Here is a 20,282-nt window from a genome sequence, read left to right as displayed (position 1 = left end):
AAGTGAAAACAGAAACCTGTTTCCAAGTCTAAGTGTTATGTGAATTAGAGAACTATTCGCCTACTGCCCACGTCCTTTTTTAATGATAAAATCGATGATGATTACGTGAAATGTTGTTTTCCAGAATTGAGCAGCTCTGTGATCCAGTTCATTCTGAAATCATCACTATGATGTTTGTAATGGAATATCCATAGATGACACACATATACGCTTCCCATAATTGATGTCAGTTGAACTGTTAAGAAGTGAGGAAAGCCATGTTTGAGAGCTTCCAAGAGCAGAACGAATGATTGATGGCAAGAGCTTTCTTTAACTGGACCATATATTAATTTTCTCTTTGTGTAGGTGAATACTATAAATCAGAAGAGCCTGCGGACCAGTCACATGAAAGTTTGAGTGCCTCTTCACTTCGAAGGAAACTATTTATAGATGGTGAAAGAAGTTATTCCGATAGCTCTTCCCTTGCTTCTCCAGAGCAAAATCCTACTGCTGATCCTATCCAATACCACGGACATCAATGTTCAGTGGAGTCTTCTCCAGCTCTATATAAGAGCACCATAAAAACACCTAGTTCTGTAAGTACTTTAATTCAGCTTAAAATACTATTTTTGGGACCCAGACTCCAGATTATAAGCACAAGATAGTAGTTGTGAAAAGCCATTTGTAGGTTGTTAAGATGTTGACCTCAAACTCCAGAACTCCAAAAAAAACATTTGTTTTGACTTGGCTTCTATCCTTTAGCATTCAGTGATATAGCTAATCTCAATGCTTCATTGCAATGAAAAGTGGTATGGTAAACATGGGTTAGATATGACAAATTCTCCTCTTACCAGCCACTGACAGCACTATTGGCAATACCTTAGTCATGAGTCGGTGGTAGGGAAGGTAAATGCATTGCTGGCATTCATTTCAAGAGGACTAGACTATAAAAACAAGGATATAATACTGAGTCTTATAAGCATTGGTCAGACTGCATTTGGAGCATTGTGAGCAGTTTTGGTCCCTTTATCTAAGGAAAGATGTGCTGGCATTGGAGAGGGTCCAGAGGAGGTTAATGAGAATGATTCCAGAACTGAAAGGGTTAACATATGAGGAGTGTTCGATGGTTTTGGGCCTGAACTCGCTGGCATTTAGAAACGGGGTGGGGGCTGGAATCTCATTGAGACCTATTGGATATTGAAGGACGTAGATAGAGTGGATGTGGAGATGGTGTTTCCTATAGTAGAAGAGTCTAGGACCAGAGGGCACTTCCTCAGAATAGAAGAACACCCATTTATTGGAAATTGATGTGAAGGAATTTCTTTAGCCGGAGGGTAGTGAATATGTGGAATTCATCCCCACAGACGGTCTATGAAGGCCAAATCATTAGTATATTTTAGGCAGAGGTTGATAGGTTCTTGATTAGTCGGGGGAAGTTAAGAAATCAGCCATGATGGAATGGCAGATCAGGCCTGGTGGGCCTCATGGCCTAATTCTGTTCCTATGTCTTAGTAATGGTCTGGCGTTGCCAACTTCAGTTAGAGACTTTGCAAGTTACATGGAGGATTGACTGTTATGATAACAAAACTAAATCCATTTTCACTATTTTGGACAGGAAAAAATAGTAAGCACAGATTCCCTGGTATGATCTATGAGATATTACACACTGTACTTTCCTGTAGTTCTTTCAGTGAAGGGGATGGAAGGACTACAAGAATGCTAACAAAAGGGATACCTGTGCATGTATTTTTTCCAATGTAGGTTGTTTGGTTTAATACAGATCTTGACTTCTCTATTGCCATCCTAAAGTGTATGTTTCTTGGGCAGGATTTTGGGGTGATATGTTTCAGAGATGATTGATATTTGCACGAGGTAAGCTTTCTTCCCCCTGGAAAGTTGAAGAGCATTGTGTTTGTTTCTGTGCTTTAATAATTTAACAGATCAACTTTTATGGCATAATGGTTCACTGCTCTAGTATCACCTAACAAAAGCAGGCTGTAACCAAAATAATATATAAATGCCACATAATGCAATACTGTAATACAAATCCACCCTTATTAATTTTAGGGGCAGTTCTCATCAAGTCCCATCCAAGGTGCAGGAAGGGCATGCAGTTTAGGAAGCATTACAAGCCCCATGTTTCGAGAGAAGTCTTCTCCTAATCCTGCATCACCACCTTTGTCTCCAATTGGACTTCAGTTTGACAAATGTCCAAGTTCAGGTTTGAATTTAACTTTATTTAGAATTTAAAAGTAATAGATATTAATCTTTTTAATGCGAGCAAGTAGAGAAATTTGAATATTGTTCTTTTTCCTCAAAATCACAAAACATTCCCTGTATTATGAGGTAGCAAAATTATGTTGTGAATTGATTTTTTTTTACATATAACAGTACTCGATCCTAGTTTATCGTGAAGTAATCCAGATTGCTAAAACAGACTGAGAGACTCATGAAAGCTTTATGATTTTGAGTTTTTCATTAAAATGTTAGTCAATTCCTAATCTTTGTTACTGTTTATTCTAATAACTTGGTTACATTTATTTTCTTGGTCGTTTGTAAGTTCAACAAGTTAATTTTGTGGAAGTTACATTTAGTAGAAACTGCACACATTGGAAATTTAAACTTAAAATATGACAAGGTGTTTGACTGCAGTATTAAACTGGACCTGGGGTCTATGGAACCCTCAGTTAATGGTAGAGATAAATGGCATAAAAAAGATTGGAAATCGCCTGAACTGGACTATATTTTCGTCGTCGTTAGGTCACATCTGGAAATTCCAGTTGGCGGACAATTTCCCTCCATGCTGCTCTGACATATTGGGAAATCATGTACTCGGCAGGTTACAGCAGTGGTTTGCCTTTGCCTACTGCCGGGTGAGTTTAAAGAAATCACCACCTCTTGCAGTGGATGACTCGGATGTCTAAGTGCCTTGTCATGCTCTTAGCGCTCCACAAACACCTGCTGGCCTGCCTTCTTGACTGTTGGACCATTAATCGGTCTCCTCCGCTCAATCTGCCAGGACCAGACTTCACAAACTGGGATAGGCAAATCCTGTACATCATTGAGGGTCAAAGACCCGTCGGCTACCCTCACCTGGTTTGGCCTGTCTGCCGAGATGGTTTACCGGGGTGTGGCCACTGCGCATACTTGGAGCCACAGGTGAGAGCTGAGCGCCAGACGGACGAGCTGCCCTGAAAAGGACACGGCAGGCCCCCCCCACCAGAGGTGCTACCCCTCCCTAGACTATATTTTAAACATTTTAAAGGCTATATTTTAAACATTCAAATTTGCTATGTCTTTGTAAGGCTATGTTGTGCTTTGACAGATGCTTCTTGTTCTATGATAAGTTTTATAATTTTGTTTTCTAATATTCATTGACAATTCTGTCTCTTTATTAAGTTTATTTTCCCCTTTGTTCTTTTATGCAGGAGGGGAGGACCTCACTTTTAAGTCTCCTGTTGTTCCTTCTGCAATGATCATGGATGGGAGCATTGACCATTTTGCAGTATCTCCTTTCATAGAAGGATGTTCACCCATTAAAATATACCCTCCTGTGAATCCACGGCTTCACAACATTCTTTGTCACACCTCTCCTGAGAAGATATCTTTTCTACGTGAATGCAAAGATGAACAGAGAACTCATTCTACAGCAGAAACTAACAAGCAGCCTGAGATAGATGCAAAGTTGTTTCTCGAAGCAGACAGTAAAGCAAATTGCATTCCATCTCATAACCATTCGGTCAATGAAAACGTAATGGCCCTTGAGAATGGGAACGAGGATCATACTGTTGATATGGCAGATCTAGGAACAAATGAAGGGTGTGATAGCATTTGGATGAAGGAAAATGTAACAAGTATTACTATTCCAATGACTAGTTCAATGACTGGAATTGCATTTAATGTGGATAGCCCTCATCTGTATTTGTCACCACTAGCAGAGAGCAGTGTTATTCCTTTTGAGAGCATTAGTATCCAGGTAAGGGTGATGTTTTGAGCATTTCAATCATAAGCTACTGCTCATTGTTTTGGAAGAATGGTCTGTAATAGTTTCAGTCTAGATTTGATTTGTGTTAACTAGATTTATATGTGATGTGCATATTTATAATACCCAAATATTGCATGTTTTCCAATTAGTTAATTTACATGGCATGGCTGTTTTACTTGTGCTAATTTTGTTTCTAAATTCAATAGGCTGATAGTGGATATAATACACAAACCACTTCTGGCAGTAGCATAGAGGATGCTATTGGAACAGATAGCCAGCTTCATAAAGAGCATTTAGAACCACAGACACTGGCTGGAACTCTACCTCTAAATAAGTTTGATGCCAAACCTCTTAAGGTAATGCTGCTTTGTTTATTATATGACCATTGCTTATGATCAGACAAAAGTTCAGATTTTATTTGAAGAGTGAAATAAATATGATATGCAACTATAGTGATGTGTGTTTCAAAATATATTTCAGAATTAGCATTTTACAAGAGGATTACGTGACTTGGCCCATGCTTGCTCTGCCTTTTAAATAAGATGATGTTTTACCTCAGTGCCACTTTTCTTTGCTAAATCCGTAATACTTAATTTCCTTAATATCCAAAGATATGTTGATCCATATTGGGTACTCTGCAACTAGCTCCCTTAAGTAAAAGAATTCTAGAAATAGACTACTTCCTGGACTTCTGGGTAAAGATTTTTTTTTAAATCTCAACCCTGTATTGTTTATCCCTTTATTTGAGATTGTGACCCCTGGTTCGAGGCAAAACGGTCAGAGTAAATGTCATAAATGAGAAAATATACAGATGCTAGAAATTCAAGCAACACTTGCAAAATGCTGGAGGAACTTGGCAGACCAAGTAGCATCTATGGAAAAGAGTTTAGACACTGTTTCGGGCCAAGACCCTTCATCAGTACTGGAAATCGAGGGGAGGGGAGGAAGAATCACAAGGTAATGAGTGAAATTGGTGGGGGTAGGAGGAGAGAAGTAAAGAGCTGGGAAGTTGATTGGTGAAAGAGATATAGATCTGGAGGAGGGGAATATCTCATAGGAGAAGACAGAAGGCCATGGGAAAAAGAAAAGGGGGAGGAGCACCAGAGGGAGGGAGGTGATAGGCTGGTAAGGAGATGGGAATGACGATGGAGGGGGGCGGGGTGCATTGCCGGAAATTTGAGAAATCAATGTTCGTGCCATCAGATTGGAGACTACCCAAGTGGAATATAAGGTGTTGCTCCACCAACCTGAGTATGGCCTCATTGCAACAGTAGAGACCATGAACTGACATGTCAGAATGTGAATGGGAAGTGGAAATGTCATTTCTGCATCTAAACTGTCAAGCACCAACAAGATTTTGTACAGTGTACAATTTGTAAATTCTCTTGAAACTTTGGAAGTTATAGGCACACTTGCATTTCCCAATCTGAAAATGATCCAGTTACTCCTATGTTCAACTTTTATAGTTGCTAGATAATACTTAATCCAAGTCAGTATATTCCCCTATTTTCTATGTGCTCTAATATTGTTTCATAATATCTTGTATGGTAGTTTTTCATGGGTCTTAAAATGTTAGCCATAGTTTGTTTACCATCATTATTTTTAATGGAGTTTCCCAATGAACTTTTGGCAACTCAAATCTTATACTTCTGTAGTTTGCTTTAATAAATTTTAAAACCCTGGAACTAGATCGAAGTATTTGACTTAGAGTCTTTAAATATAAATCAACATACTATGATCACTCTTCCCTAAAGGTCCATTAACTATCAGATTGCCTTTTGCAGTGTGGCAATTGCTTAAAATTGTACAAATTTATTTCTGTTTGTGTTGTTAATTCAGCTATCTCTCTTTGGAGGCTTTCCTTATTTGTATGCACCCTTTCTGACATACTTTGGTTCTGATCACCTGTTTCACCACCCTGATGACTGCCTTGTCTTTTCTCACTAATCTAATACATTTCCCTTCACAGGAGCCTTCAGTATAAATTTATCTGTACTGACTTTATCCTGTTTGTTATTATCAGAGCTATGCATTATGTAACTGTCTGATTCACTGGGATCTGTACCAAGCCCAATTTAAGAGAAACATACACCCATTCTTTACTGATACCAGTATGAAATGGATTTATTCCATGCCAGTCCTTGAGCTGCACATTCAACTCTCGTATTATTGACTGTCTGAGAGTAATTCAATGTACTGTATCTTAGGCTGTTATTCAGAGAATATCTTTTTTTTTGCTTCTGTTTTATAATTTAGATTTTGGCTTCTGTTGAAGGAGTTGAAAAGCACTTCCTTTTCTTTGCCTTGTGGTGCATTCTGAGAGCTTAATAGAAGGGTATAATGAAGTCAATTCTGTTCTTCATCGGGCATTAGACCTGAAACCAAGGAAACAGTCAAACTGTTAGTTCAAGTTTGTTGCTTGGCTTCAGTAATTTCAAATGTAGATTCGAAGAAAAGGATGGCAGTGTTTAAATCGTCAGTTAGTATTGCAGTGGTTTAGCATGGGGTTAGAGGAAGGTCTGGCTTTTTTTTTTGATTGTCTAATCTAGTGATACTTTGAACTTGGAGAGTTTTCTTGTCCCTCTGATCCAAATACAAATTTGTATTTGTTCCTTTTTGCTTTTGCATAGCTTTAATATTGTATGTTATATTTTTCAAGTTCCCGATAGTGTCTTATTTTCTTTATTAATCAACAAAACTGTGTCCAACCAAAACATGATGAATTGGGAAGTGGATTTAACTTTGTCATTTAGTTCAAGGATTCAAAATAGCAAAATTAAAGTCTGACTGCTCCTTTCACAGATGGCTTCTGAGCATTCTTGGATACAGCATGAATTAATTCCTTTTTAAACAAAATTCATTAAAATTGTATAAAGGTGCAAAAGGGAAAACAGTTTTCTAGGGGTCTCCTGAATTGCTTAACTTTGTGTCATATGAAAATATGTATACTACCTACAAGGGGACAGTTCTCAGACTATTCTTCACATAGCTCTTAATGTTAATTGACCTAGTATTTGATGAACCTTCGGAAAATGGTTGTTTAATTTAGATTCCTCTAAATTATAAATGGCTTTTGAGGAATACATGAAGGTTCACAGCTGTATGAGCTTATTAAGCAAATGTTCACAGGAAGCCTATGTTTTATTTCTGAATCACTTGTTTGGCTTGTTATCTATAACAATATTTAATATAATATTTAGTCTATAATTGAAATAATTATTTTTGGTTAAAGAAATAATGTGCATTTTTCTCATTGCAGGATTTCCCTGTGTTGGAATGCAAGGAGAACAACGACGTATTAGGAATGAACTCATCTGCTAACTTATATAAGCCTTTTCCCATCAATAAGCTGCGTGTAACACACGATATGGTGTTAAGCCAGAACATTTGCTACTTGAATACCTGGAAAAGTCCCTGTGAACAGACATTAGCTAGAATATTTAAAAAGAATGGTATGGATACCTGACAGAATAGTGAAATTATACGCAGTGTGATTTAGTGGTCAATGTTGTAGCTATTGATACAGACTGCTACTTAGCAACTAGGGAGCAAGTATATTTGAATCTATAGAAAGAGAAACAGTAAGTTTTGAAGAGAAACTGTTTTCTGCTGTTTGCTCTGTGTTTACACTGTTAAGGTCAGCAGTTTCTTGATTTTTAGTTCTATTGTGATAGAGTTTGCTTTAATGTCCACATGATAATAACCCAATATTTAGGGTAATTGGTTATAATTTCTACTGAAATTAAATTGAATTGTTGATGCTTCCAAATTCTTAGCTGGCAACCTTGGTTGGAAGTGAAGGATTATGGGATTAGAGGTGTTAAGGGTTATGATATCATGTTCAGTGTGAAGTTCTATTAGGGAATATTTTTAACTTTGTTTTAAGTAAATGAGTTGAATGTCAATTAGATAGCCTAGGAGTAATGGTACTATCAGTAAGTAGCAGTATTTAGTTCTGCAGCAATGAACAGCTTGGATTTTTGAGCTGTCATTAACCACTTTGATTTCCATCTTAGAAATTTAGAAACATGACCTAAAATAACAATTTTGAAGCTGATTAATGACCTTTAATGGAATCTATTTAAATGCCCAAAAGAATAAGGAATAGAGATATGGTATCTGAACAGAAGCTATAGTTTTTCTTAAGAAACACTAAAAAATTATGTTTTGAATTATTTTGAATTATTCCCTTGGTTGAGGGATAGTATCTTTGAGCAGGTGATGGTTTTGGTTTTGGGATACTATACCATAAGACATAGGAGCAGAATTAGTCCATACAGCCCATTGAATCTGCTCCACCATTGTATCATGGCAGATTTATTATCCCTCAACCCCATTCCCCTACCTTCTCCCTATAACCTTTGACACCCAGACTAATCAAGAACATATCCGCCTCCAAATTAAGTATACGCAATGACTTCGACTCCACAATCATCTGTGGCAATCCGTACCCTCTGACTAAAGAAATTCTTCCTGATCTCCATTCTAAATGGATGTCCCTCTATTCTGAGGCTGTGCAGTCTAGTCCTAGACTCACCCACTATAGGAAACATGTCCACATTCACTCTGTCTTGGCCTTACAATATTCAATAGGTTTCAGTGAGATTCCTTCCCCCCCCCCCCCACCCCTTTTCTAAACTCAGTACAGGCCCAGAGTTATCAAATGCAACACATGTGTTAACCCTTTTGTTCGTGGAATCCTCGTTAACCTCCTTTCGTGACTGCCAATGCCAGTATATCTTTTCTTAGAAAAGGGGCCCAAAACTGCTCACAATAATCCAAGTGCAGTCTGTCCAGTGCTTTAAAGAAGCCTCAGCGTCACATCCTTGGTCTTATTCTTTTCCTGTGAAAATGAATGCTAACATTGCATTTGCCTTCCTTACCATCGACTCAACCTGCAAGTTGAGCTTTAAGCAATCTTGCTCAAGGAATCCCAAATCCATTAGCAACTCTGATGTTTGAATTTTCTCCCCATTTAGAAAATATTTTATGCCTTTATTCCTTCTATCATACTACATGACCATACACTTCCTTACACTTTATTCACCTGCAAACTTGTTCATAAACCTATCAATTCTGTCATTCAAATCATTGATATATAACATGAAAAGAAGCTGTCTTTCTGTCAACTCCTGCAGAACACCACTAGTCAACCCCTTTATTCCCACTCTTTGCCTCTTGCCTGTCAGCCAATCTATCATGCTAGTATCTTTCCTGTAAGCACTCTTAACTTCTTATGCAATCTCGCGTGCAGCACCCTATCAAAGGCGTTCTGAAATCCAAGTGAACAATATCCATTGACTTTTCTTTGTCTATCCTTTGACTATCTTGTCTGTTATTTCATCAAATAATTCCAACAAATTTGGCAGGCAAGTCTTCCTCTTAAGTAAACCATACCTCATTTGGCCTACTTTATCATGTGCCTCTAAGTACCCTGAAACCTCATCCCTAATGATGGACTCCAACATCTTCCCAACCATTGAAGTCAGGCTGACTGGCAGATAATTTCCTGTCTTCTGCCTCCCTCTCTTCTTAGAGTAGAGTGACATTTGCAATTCCAAAATCTAGAGATTCTTGAAAGAACGTTACAATCTCTTCAGTTATCTCTTTCAGAACCCCGGTCCATTTGTTTCTCGTGACTTGTCCATTTGTACCTTCAGGCCTTTCAGCTTCCCAAGCACATTCATAACAACTACGCTCACCTCTGCTCCCTGATGCTCTCAGAATTCTGGCATACTGACGCAAAATAATTATTAGGTTCATCTGACATTTTTGTCCCTCACTAATTACTACCTCTCCTGAGCAACACACACAAAATGCTGGAGGAATTCAGCAGGCCAAGTAGCACCTATGGAAAAAAGTATAATCATCATTTTCCAGAGGCCCAATATCCACTCTTGCCTTTTTACTCTATATATCTGAAAGAACCTTTGGTATCCTCTTTTATATTTTTACTACCTTACTTCCATAATTCATCTTTTGTCTCCTTATGGTTTTTTAGTTACTTTCTGATGTTTTTTTTTAAAAGCTTCCCAATCCTCTAATTTCCCACTAAGTTTTGCCAGAATCAAACCAAGGTCACTGTAAATTCTCCTGACTGATTTATATGGACAATTCATTTTTTTTTAATCCTAACCCTATTTGTAAGCTATTTCAGATCAACAACTTAAATGATCTTCACAGTAACTTTAGGCGAGGCTTTAATTATACAAAATAACTTTAAAATACATCACTATTTTATTTCAGTAAGACACCATTAAAATTCCAACACAATTTTATTATTATTCCTGGGTTAAATGGTTATAAGCTAATACAAAAGAATTTCCCATATTCTTGCACATGCCTGAGTCAAATATTAATTCCTGTCAATTCTAAACATGCAATGAAAACTGTTTTTCAACAATCCTGCTGCGTACAGTGCCTTGAAATAGTATTAGCCTTAATTGTGTATCAACCTTAACTAAGAATTTTTACTTGTGAATCACGTGCACCTTTTTTCACATTAGAGCACAAAAAATAGGGAAAATTGTAAAGCATGAAAAACTAACAATTCAAAAACTGAAATGTCAGCAGCTCAAAGGTATTCATTCTTTGTTCATAAATTAGTTGACCCACCTCTTGCAGCTATTACAGCCAGTAGTCTTTCAGCAGGACAGTGACCCAAATCACTCTACAAGAACAACAATGGAATGACTTCAAATGAAGAAAATTGATTTCCTTAAATGGCTCAAAGTCCTGACCTTAATCCAATCAAACACTTCTGGCAAGACCTCGAGATTGCTGTCCACTGCTGCTCCCCTACTAACCTGTCACAGCTTGAGCAATTTCGCAAGGAAGAATGGGACAAGTCTTGCTAATTCATGTTGCGCAAAGCTAATAGAGATTTACCCAAAAAGACTCCTGGCTGTAGTGTGAAAAAATAGTGTGTAATTCACAAATAAAAATATCAGTTAAGTTGATCGAAACCCCTGGTTGTAATACTCATTTATATGAGCAAAGGATTGGGGGCTGAATTTTTTTTCAAGGCACTGTACATCTTCAAAAGTGTTTTTTTAAAGTTGCCAGTTAATCACAGTTAATGCATGTGAAGTTGGATTAGTATATGCATTTTTTAAATTTGTTAACAAAACAAAACTGGGTCAGATTTTCTGACCACCATCCAACCCGCCATTGGCAGATGTGTATCCTCAGGTCATTAGTTTCTGATGAATCTTCAGCAGGACTTACTGATGTTGCTGAAATACATTCTGTTGGAGTGGAGAGCAGAATAAGATGAACCTAACTTTGACAGTCTGTGGACACTCCACAATTAACTAGCTATCTGCGACATTCACAGGTTGTCAAACTATTAAACATAATATAAAAAAGAAAGAAAATAAATTATATGTAATATTATAATATGTAAATTATTGTTATACAATGCAATTAAAATGTACTTGTTTAGTTTTTAATCATTTTATGTAACTTTTCAAACACTTGATAGTCTTAGTTTTTCTTTAAAGTAATATGGTGGATTAAGAATACTATGGAGGTGTAATCATGCAAAAACTAATTAAGCCAAAGTGAAACATGGAGTGAGGTGAGGGTTCTTTTTGGGCATTTTTCAGGTTAACAAGTGACTTGTTTCCACTACAGTTCTGTGGATTTTAAGATGACTGAGTTGTTCCATGAAGGAGTCACACATTCTATTGCAGGAGGGATAGCTGGAGTAGGAGGAGTCTGTGAGATGGATTAATTAGGTTTATGTACACTCCTTTAGTTTACATATCATTTCCACATGCTTCCAATGAAGGTTACTTGAAAGTCCTTTGTGTTTCTATAACTTTGCATGAGGAATTCCATCAGCTGGTAAAGATATTTTTAGTATATCCTGGAAGCACTTTCTGTGAGCCACAAGAAATCATTTGCTTTGACATAGCTTAGTGTAGATTGCTTGCTTCTGGAATGGCCTGTCCATTGAAAGTGCTTGAGAATGATCAGAGTCTTGATGCTGGCCAAAGATTTTTTGACAATGGAGCTGTCCAATGACTGGTCCATTGTGGATTCCAAAAGTAAAGGTGCCAGGAACTGGAAGAGGCACTATTTAAGGAAATGTTCTGTCTATAATAGGTAAGAATAGAATTTAGCAAAAAGCTACTGGGTTGAAGAAACAATTGTTAGTGCAAAGAAAGAATACATTGCAGTTGCAAAGGATGTCGCAAATGATGTGAGCCATCTTTTTATTGTAGCAGAAGTTCAGGCAGACTAGAGGAGACAGCAAAGTAGGAGATGGTGATGATCTGAAAAGAATGAGGAAATGTCATGAAGGAGCCAGCAACAAGCTGTATTGTCAATAGTTTACTAAGAAGTGTGTTTGTGTACAAGGATTTGAAATGGGTGGGAACTAAGAAAGAGGGACAGGTTTATGGTAATAGCAATGGAGACTGAGAGAAGATATTTGGTTCATGTGTTAAGGTGAAAACAGTAACTTGAAGTCAAAGTAAATTTATTATCAAAGTGCATAAATGTCACCATATACTGAGATTCATTTTGTTGCAGACATTTATCAGAAAATAACGAAATACAATAGAAATAAAATCTAAACAGAGCTTAGATTTTGTTAACATGAACCCTGAAGGTGTCTGTATTTGAAGATTTACTTCTAGGTGTTTAACATTAGTCATTTTGAACTAGGTCCAACAAAATCCCCTGATAAAATATTATTCGGAGAAAATGAGTATGTGGATCACAAATAAGTATAGGATCAGATCAACAGCAAGGATTTTGTGTGCAGTATCGTCATTCTGATACTGGATGGTAATCACTACCCATAAAACTAAATCGCAGGAAAGCAGCTGATACTTATATAACTGAAAAGTTGGAGATAGAACAGATTCACATGTTTTGAAATGGGTAAATTAAAGTAATTAGAAATGCAAACCAATTTCCTTGAATATTTTGTTTTTCCTTTCTTTGCAGCAAGATTTTCGTTGCCTCAGCTCCACGAGAAGTCATCTTGTTTTATAAGACAACCCCTTGAAATGACAGTGGAGGAACCTGAACCTATTGGCGATTGCTCTATGTTCTTAATTTAAACAAGTACAAACGGCAGAAAGATTACCCATTGAAGCTTGAATTTTCATTATTGACTATGAATGTAAAATCCATAGTAAAGGTCTCAGTTTGGTTCACTAATAATCTGAAAATATTTTTAAAAACCACCAGGATGAGTGACAGCAAATTTCCAATCAGCACTTCTAAAAATGCAAATTGCATATAGATAAAGAAATGTTTTTCATAAAATACATTAATTTACTGATCAGTTGTTCTGTCACCTATAAATCATGCAGTTACAATCTTCTTCATACAATTTGACTTTTAAGTTAACAGTCCCATTCTCCAACTTGTCAGCTGTGTTCTTATATGTTAGCATGTGTTGTACAATAACCTAAACCTTATGTATGTATATATAGAATGAATTCAATATTTTAAATGATCTAAAATCAGTGGTAACTTATTATCTGTCAAACAGCTACCGCCACATCTAACTCACAATCTTAGCACTGAGAAGCAAGTTCTTCAATGCACAGAAAGACTGGTACAATCATGTATAAATTGGGGTGGGGGGAAGGTTTATAATGATTCTGGTTTGAGTTGTGCTCCTGATTTCAGTAAATGTTTTGCAATAGCAAAACAAAAATCCTTTGTTTACATTTTAGACCCACAGGTCTAGCTATAAAGGTCTACTTGAAACATTTTGTGCTGAAAAATAACCTCGTGCTTTTTAAAGTATCAATATTTAATAAAAAAAAGTTTCTAGATCTTGTATTTTTTTAAACTTTGCAGATTTATGTATTTTTCACATTGCATTTAAATGAACAATTGAAATTATGCAGATTTTGGGTTTGGTGCAGTAGCTTGTTTCATGCAATACTTCACTGTTGAACTTTGTGTTTTATTTGTAGGATCAACACTAAGACCAAATTCAAATTAAAAATTTCCAGTTTTCAGAGGAATTGAAGTCAATGGTACAGCTTATTGCTTTGTGTTAGCTACCTGCCTTCTTTGTATTAGAAGACAACCTGATACTGCTTTAAATGCAGGGATGATTCACGCACCATGTTATTACTATTCTAAAATGAAGGATTTAAACTTTGGAGTCTGGTTTTTGATCAGAATTCTAACTTCCAGCATACATTAAATAATGCAGAGCAACAGGTTATTAAGCACAACATCATTCTGGTGTTTTTAATATTTCTGGTTAAAACTCCGAGTAGAGAAGAAAGACGGTCAGTACAAGGTAGACGGGAAGCAATGAAACAGAAGCACTATATGATTGGTGAAGAGGAGGGGCGAAAGAACATAGGCAAGTTGCATAAATGAGAAATTCTGCAGATGCTGGAAATCCAAGCAACGCACACAAAATGCTGTAAGAATCCAGCAGGCCAGACAGCATCAATTGGGGAGGTGGGGGGGGGGGGGAGAATTGCAGTCAATGTTTTGGGCTAAGATCCTTCATTAGGAGTCCTGAAAGGTCTCAGCCTGAAATGTTGACTGCATTTTTATTTCCATAGATGCTGCCTGGCCTGCTGAGTTCCTCCAGCATTTTGTGTGTATTGCATGTACACACAAAATGCTTTGACCTGAAACATCAACAATTCCTCACCCCCAAAGATCCTGCCTTACTCACTGAGTTCCACCAGCAGACAATTTGCAGCATGAGACTCTTGTGTCTGCCAACATTTCTGTATATGTTGTACTTGACCTCCTTCCCATATTAATTTGTCAAATCAACCTTCTAGCCAAGTGGTTAGTGTAATAAGAGTCATAGAGCACAGAAACAGGTCCAAGATCACGCATTCTATGTCTCATCTACAGTACATTATTGAAGTTTTTGAGGACAGGACAGAGGTGCAGCTCATTATGCCAGATACATGGGTTCAATCCTGACTGCAGGTGCTCTCTATACACTTTGCACGTACCCTGCAAACAAGTGGGTTCCCCATGGGAACTCTGGTCTCACATCCCAAAGGTGCATGAAGCAGTAAGGCTACGTCCACACTAGACCAGATAATTTTGAAAACGCCAGTTTCGCGTAAAAACGATAGGCGTCCACACTATGTGTTTTTAAAAATTGGCCTCTGTATGTTGTAGACTATGGGAGCAGTTGATAAAATGTAAGGAGAAAGGGGCTAATGTAAATGTGTAGTTGAAGACTCCAAGCTGAAAGGCCCGAGTCAGTGCTGTTTATCTCCGTGACTTTAAGTAATTCCATAGTCAGGGAACACAACAGCACATAAACTGGTCATTTGGCTCATTAGGTCCACAAACTGCTATTCTATCTAGACCCATAGCCCTTCATACCCCTCTCATCCAAGTACTTGTCCAAATTCCTCTTAAATGTTTAAATCAAACTATCCACCATTTCCACTCACTCAACTTCAGTGGAAAAAGCCTACTTGAATTTACATTATCTATACCTTTCATAATTATGTTTACCTCTAGCATATCTCCACTCATTCTCCAGGGAATAAAGTCCTAATCTATTTAACCTTTACCTGTAACATGGGTCCTCAAGTTCTGGCAGTATCTTGTAAAACTTTTATATAGTCTTCCAGCCTTATTAATATCTTTCCTGTAGGTAGGTGACCAGAACTGCACACAATACTCCAAATTAGGCCTCATCAATGTCTTATACAACTTCAACATAAGTTCCTACCTCTTGTACTCAATAATTTGATATATGAAGGCTGATGTGTCAAAGGCTCTTATTGCTTGTGGCACACTGAAGAGCAAATTTGTTTTCAAAAGAGCTGCTTCCTAAGAATATTTTGTGACTACAATATACTGCTTGAAGCTGAACACTAATGTAATTTCAGACTACTTGTATCACATAGGAATTTGGAGGAACAAGAAATTAACTTTTAATGAATACAATGTGTTTAATTGCATAAGAGCTAATGCATTGCAATAGTTCAACTGCTTTGTTGATGATTTTTGTTTGACTCAGTGTCTGAGGCTTCTTGCTTAAATATCCAACAATAATCAGCCAACATTGATAATTTCCAGTTGCACTGATACCATTTCACCATGACAGCAATGCTTTGTAAGATTTGCAGGGAAGAAGTGTAAATGGGAATGCAGAAAATAAATTTTTAGTGACATGTTGCACTTCATGGTTTTGTATGCTTGAACCATGTTGTCAACCAGCTGCAGGTGCTCTAGTTACCAAGAAATTTTTCAACAACGTCCATAAATGCCTTCCATGTGATTTTCTCTGGTCCAACTGGAAATTCTTTAATTGCCTGTTATTGATAACCTGTTTGATGTGTGGACCAACAAATCAGTTATTCTGGGGAACATGTCTCAAATATTGAGATTCTTCACAGAAATCTTTGTGCCTGGTGACAGCAGATTCCATCCTTACAGTCTTGAACCCAGCAACTCTGCTTTTGCCTTTGACAAATCAAAGTCTCTTCCAGTCATTTAACTCAGATTTGAGTTATCAGATGAAGCTCACTCAACATAAGGAGTTCAAATTCTGTATTAGTATAAGTGCTGCCTTCCATTCCTGGCTCATGCATCATGGCATCTTCACCTGCCTCCTTTAGACTCCATGACTCTGGTGGCTTTGGTACTATCATCATGCAGCACAGATTGCATGGCTGCAGGGAAATATTCAATGAATTTCTTGTTTTTAGCAGAGAAAGCAGACACAACAATCAGTCAGAAGTAGCAGTCTGTTGCATGATCCTTCCAATGTCACCATATCATTGGGACAAGTGAACAGCGTTGAATTTCAAGTACCTCTGATCCAAGCTCTAAGGTCAACAGCACAGGTTGCACTACAAATGTGAGGAGCCAAGGCTTTGTTGTGATCACCAATTTTGCACCCAAATTAGAGTTCATAGGCATTTTTAATAAGAGGAGCTATGCTCTTTTCAAGATTTAAGCATTTACTCGCCACAAAAATATCAGAAAGTATCAGTTTTTGCAAGATGGGTGAGACATGTTGCTATCACAAATATGATTGCAAATAATGTTACTTTATTATAATTGCTTTGTTACGAAGACTATGCCTTCATTGTCCTTATAAAACCTGCTTAGGCAGGCCTGGATAACATAGAAAACTTTTCAGCTTACATTTTAATTGACTTTTAATTATGAATTGAAACAAATATAGGCATCTATATTCCCAGATCTCTCTATGCTACTGCACTCCTCTGCCACTATCACTCACTGGTTATGTGCCATATTGGTTTGTCCTCCCAACCATCTCATGCTTTATTAAATTGTTTTAAGTTTCATCTGCCATTTTTCAGCCTATTTTTCCATTTGGTCCAGATCCCACTGCAAGCTTTGATCAACTTTCTAGCTGTCCACTATGTCCCCAGTCTTGGCTAGTTATTTTGATGGGTTTAAACTAAATTGGGAGGGGAATGGAAACTGGATTGATAGTGCTGAAGATGAGGTACAGTGCCTATAAAAAGTATTCACCCCCCACCCGAGGAAGTTTTCATGTTTTCCACTGAATCAGAGTAAATTCAGCTTTTTGACACTGATCAAAAGAAACAACTCTTTCGTGTCAAAGTGAAAACAGATCTCTACAAAGTGATCTAAATTAATTATTAATATTAATATAAAACATGAACAAGAGAAAATCTGCAGATACTGGAAATCCATGCAACACATAGAAAATGCTGGAGGAACTCAGCAGGCCAGGCAGCATTTAGGAAAAGAGTACAGTTGACATTTTGGGCCTAATTCTATGAAGTAATAATCAGGATAGACAAAGGAGAATTGGTTGATGTGTATTTGGATTTTTGGAAAGTCTTTGACAAGGTGTTTAACAAGCTACAAGCCCATGGTATTACAGGAAAGATTCAAGCATGGATAAAACAGTGGCTGACTGGCAGGAGGCGAACAATGGGAATTAAGGGAGCCTTGTCTGGCTGGCTGCCTGTGACTAGTGTTGTTTTACAGAGATCTGTTCATGTTATATGTTAATGATTTATGTGATGGAATTGATGGCTTTGTTGCAAAGTTTGCAGATATGATGATATAGGTGGAAGTGCAGGTAGTTTTAAGAAGTAGAGAGGCTTAGATTACAGAAGGATAGATTAAGAGAATAGACAAAGAGGTGGCAGAAGGAATACAATGTCAGGAAGTATATCATCATGCACTTTTGTAGAAGTGAAAAGGTTGGTAATTTTCTAAATGGAGAGAAGATATAAAAATACTGAGGTGCAGAGTGACTTGGGAGTGCTTGCGTAGGATTCCCTGAAGTTAATTTGCAGGTCAAGTCTGTGGTGAGGAAGGCAGATGCAATGGTGGCATTCCTTTCAAGAGGACTAGAATATAAAAGCAAGGATGTAATGTTGAGACTTTCTAAAGCACTGGTGAGGCCTCACTTTGGAGTATTGTGAGAAGCTTGGGTCACGTATCCTATAAAAAGATGTGCTGAAATTGCAGAGGGTTCAAAGGAGTTTCACAGAAATTATTGCAGACTTGAACAGTTTGCTTGGGCCTGTGTTCTGTGGAATTCACAATGAGTGGTAACCTCACTGAAACCTGTCAAATGGTGAAACACCTTGAGAAAGTGTATGTTTCCTATGGTGGGAGCATCTCACAATAGATTGGTGTGATTTTAGAATGGAAATGAGGAGGAATTTCTTTAACCAGAGTGGTGAATCTATGGAATATGTTGCCACAGGCAGCTGTGGAGGCCAAGTCTGTAAGTATATTTAAAGCAGAGGTTGATAGATTCTTAATAGGTCAAGGCATGAACGGGTACAAGAAGGCAGGAGATTGGGAATGAGAGAGAAATTGCATCAGCCATGATAAAATAGCAGAGCTGACTAGATGGGCCAAGTGGCCTAATTCTGCTCCTGTATCTTATGGTCTAACTTCACTCATCCCAACACTGAACTGTTCCCTCAACCTATGGACTCACTTTCAAGGACTCTTCATCTTATGTTCCTGATATTTATTATCATTACTTTTTTTTATAATTTGCACAGATTGTTGTCTTTTTCACATTGGTTTTCTGTCTTACGTGTAGTTTTTCATTGACTCGATTCTGTTTCTTTAGACTTACTGTGAATGGCTACAAGAAAATGAATTCTGTCGTATATGGTGACGCCATATACACTTATATATATTGTGTATAAGTGTGTGTGTGTGTGTGTATATATATATAAAATATATACACTTTAATAATAGATGTACTTTGGACTATCAAAATACTTATATATCCGATCCTTTACAGTACCTTTCAATTATTCACCCACTGCTGATGTCAGGCTCACCAGCCCATAATTTTACAGCTTACTCTCACAGCCTTTCTTGAACAACAGATGCTATTACAGAGTCAGCAACCCAGGTTCAATTCCACTGCCGCCTGGAAGGAACTCATACGTTCTCCCTGTGACTGAGTGGGTTTCCTCTAGATGTTGCAGTTTTCTCCCATATTTCAAAGACATGTGGGGTTAGTAGGTTCATTGGTCACATTGATATAATTGGGTGGCACAGGTCTGTTGGGCCAAAAGTACCTGTTACCATGCTGTATCTCCAATTAAATAAAATAAATTGCAATTACTGTATAAAAAACAGCATCAACCACTCCATGTTACAAAGTTCCAAATTCTCACCACTTAAATTAAAAAGATTGTTCTAAACCCCCTATTGGATTTCTTGATGACATCCGCCAGGAATGCTGTTCTTCAGAAAGGCTGGTGAGCAATGTTTCCACATGAGAATCCTCCACAATTTGAAAGGTCCCTGGTAGGTCATCGTTACTTTTTCTCCAACAGATGCTGCCTGACCCACTGAGTTCTTCCTGCAGATTTTGAATAGCTTACATTTTTGACATTTTCATAAATGAGCTCTCAAACTAGCACAATCAAAGCCATTAAAAGTAACGGTTGGATCACTGTTAATTTCTGATCCTTAGGATTCTTCCAGTAGTCAGAGGTGACGAGTTTATTTTAGAGTAAGAACAAACATACACATACTAAGCAAACTAAACAAAGTGCTGAGATGCTGAGAGGCAAATGTGAAGAAGATGCGGAATAAAGAAGCAAAAAAAGCCAAGACGGCACCTCTGAAAAATCCAGCACTTCTATAGTTAAGATAAAAAATTCCTTAGGTAGGAATAAACATGTTAATGTTACACAGTTAAAACAATTGCATCACATGGGTAATGTGCTAATACTTAGCCAATGAAAAACAAGAAAGATGATAAGCCATTAGTTTAGCTGCTAAACCGCTATCTGACAGTGCATGGAGATGAACCACCACATACTATGAAAAACACATGAGTTTGCTAAAAAGTACAAAT

At 37.5% G+C, this 20,282-nt stretch overlaps 1 protein-coding gene across 2 annotated transcripts in view; it reads left to right on the top strand.

Moving 5' to 3' along the window:
• Positions 1–16,837, top strand: part of bora (bora aurora kinase A activator) — a 30,989-nt gene extending 14,152 nt beyond the window's left edge. For both annotated transcript variants that reach the window (XM_059970451.1, XM_059970450.1), the window contains 6 exons: positions 346–575; positions 2,047–2,200; positions 3,408–3,955; positions 4,171–4,320; positions 7,224–7,416; positions 12,923–16,837. In XM_059970451.1, coding sequence (XP_059826434.1) covers positions 346–575; positions 2,047–2,200; positions 3,408–3,955; positions 4,171–4,320; positions 7,224–7,416; positions 12,923–13,038 — 1,391 coding nt within the window. In that variant the 3' untranslated portion in view covers positions 13,039–16,837. The remainder of the gene's footprint in view (positions 1–345; positions 576–2,046; positions 2,201–3,407; positions 3,956–4,170; positions 4,321–7,223; positions 7,417–12,922) is intronic.
• Positions 16,838–20,282: the final 3,445 nt, after the last annotated feature.

The sequence above is a fragment of the Hypanus sabinus genome, chromosome 5 (assembly GCF_030144855.1).
Source record: "Hypanus sabinus isolate sHypSab1 chromosome 5, sHypSab1.hap1, whole genome shotgun sequence".
In the NCBI taxonomy this organism is placed as follows: domain Eukaryota; kingdom Metazoa; phylum Chordata; class Chondrichthyes; order Myliobatiformes; family Dasyatidae; genus Hypanus; species Hypanus sabinus.
Note: the sequence above shows the minus strand (reverse complement) of the source record. Positions and strands in the feature narration are given on the sequence as shown.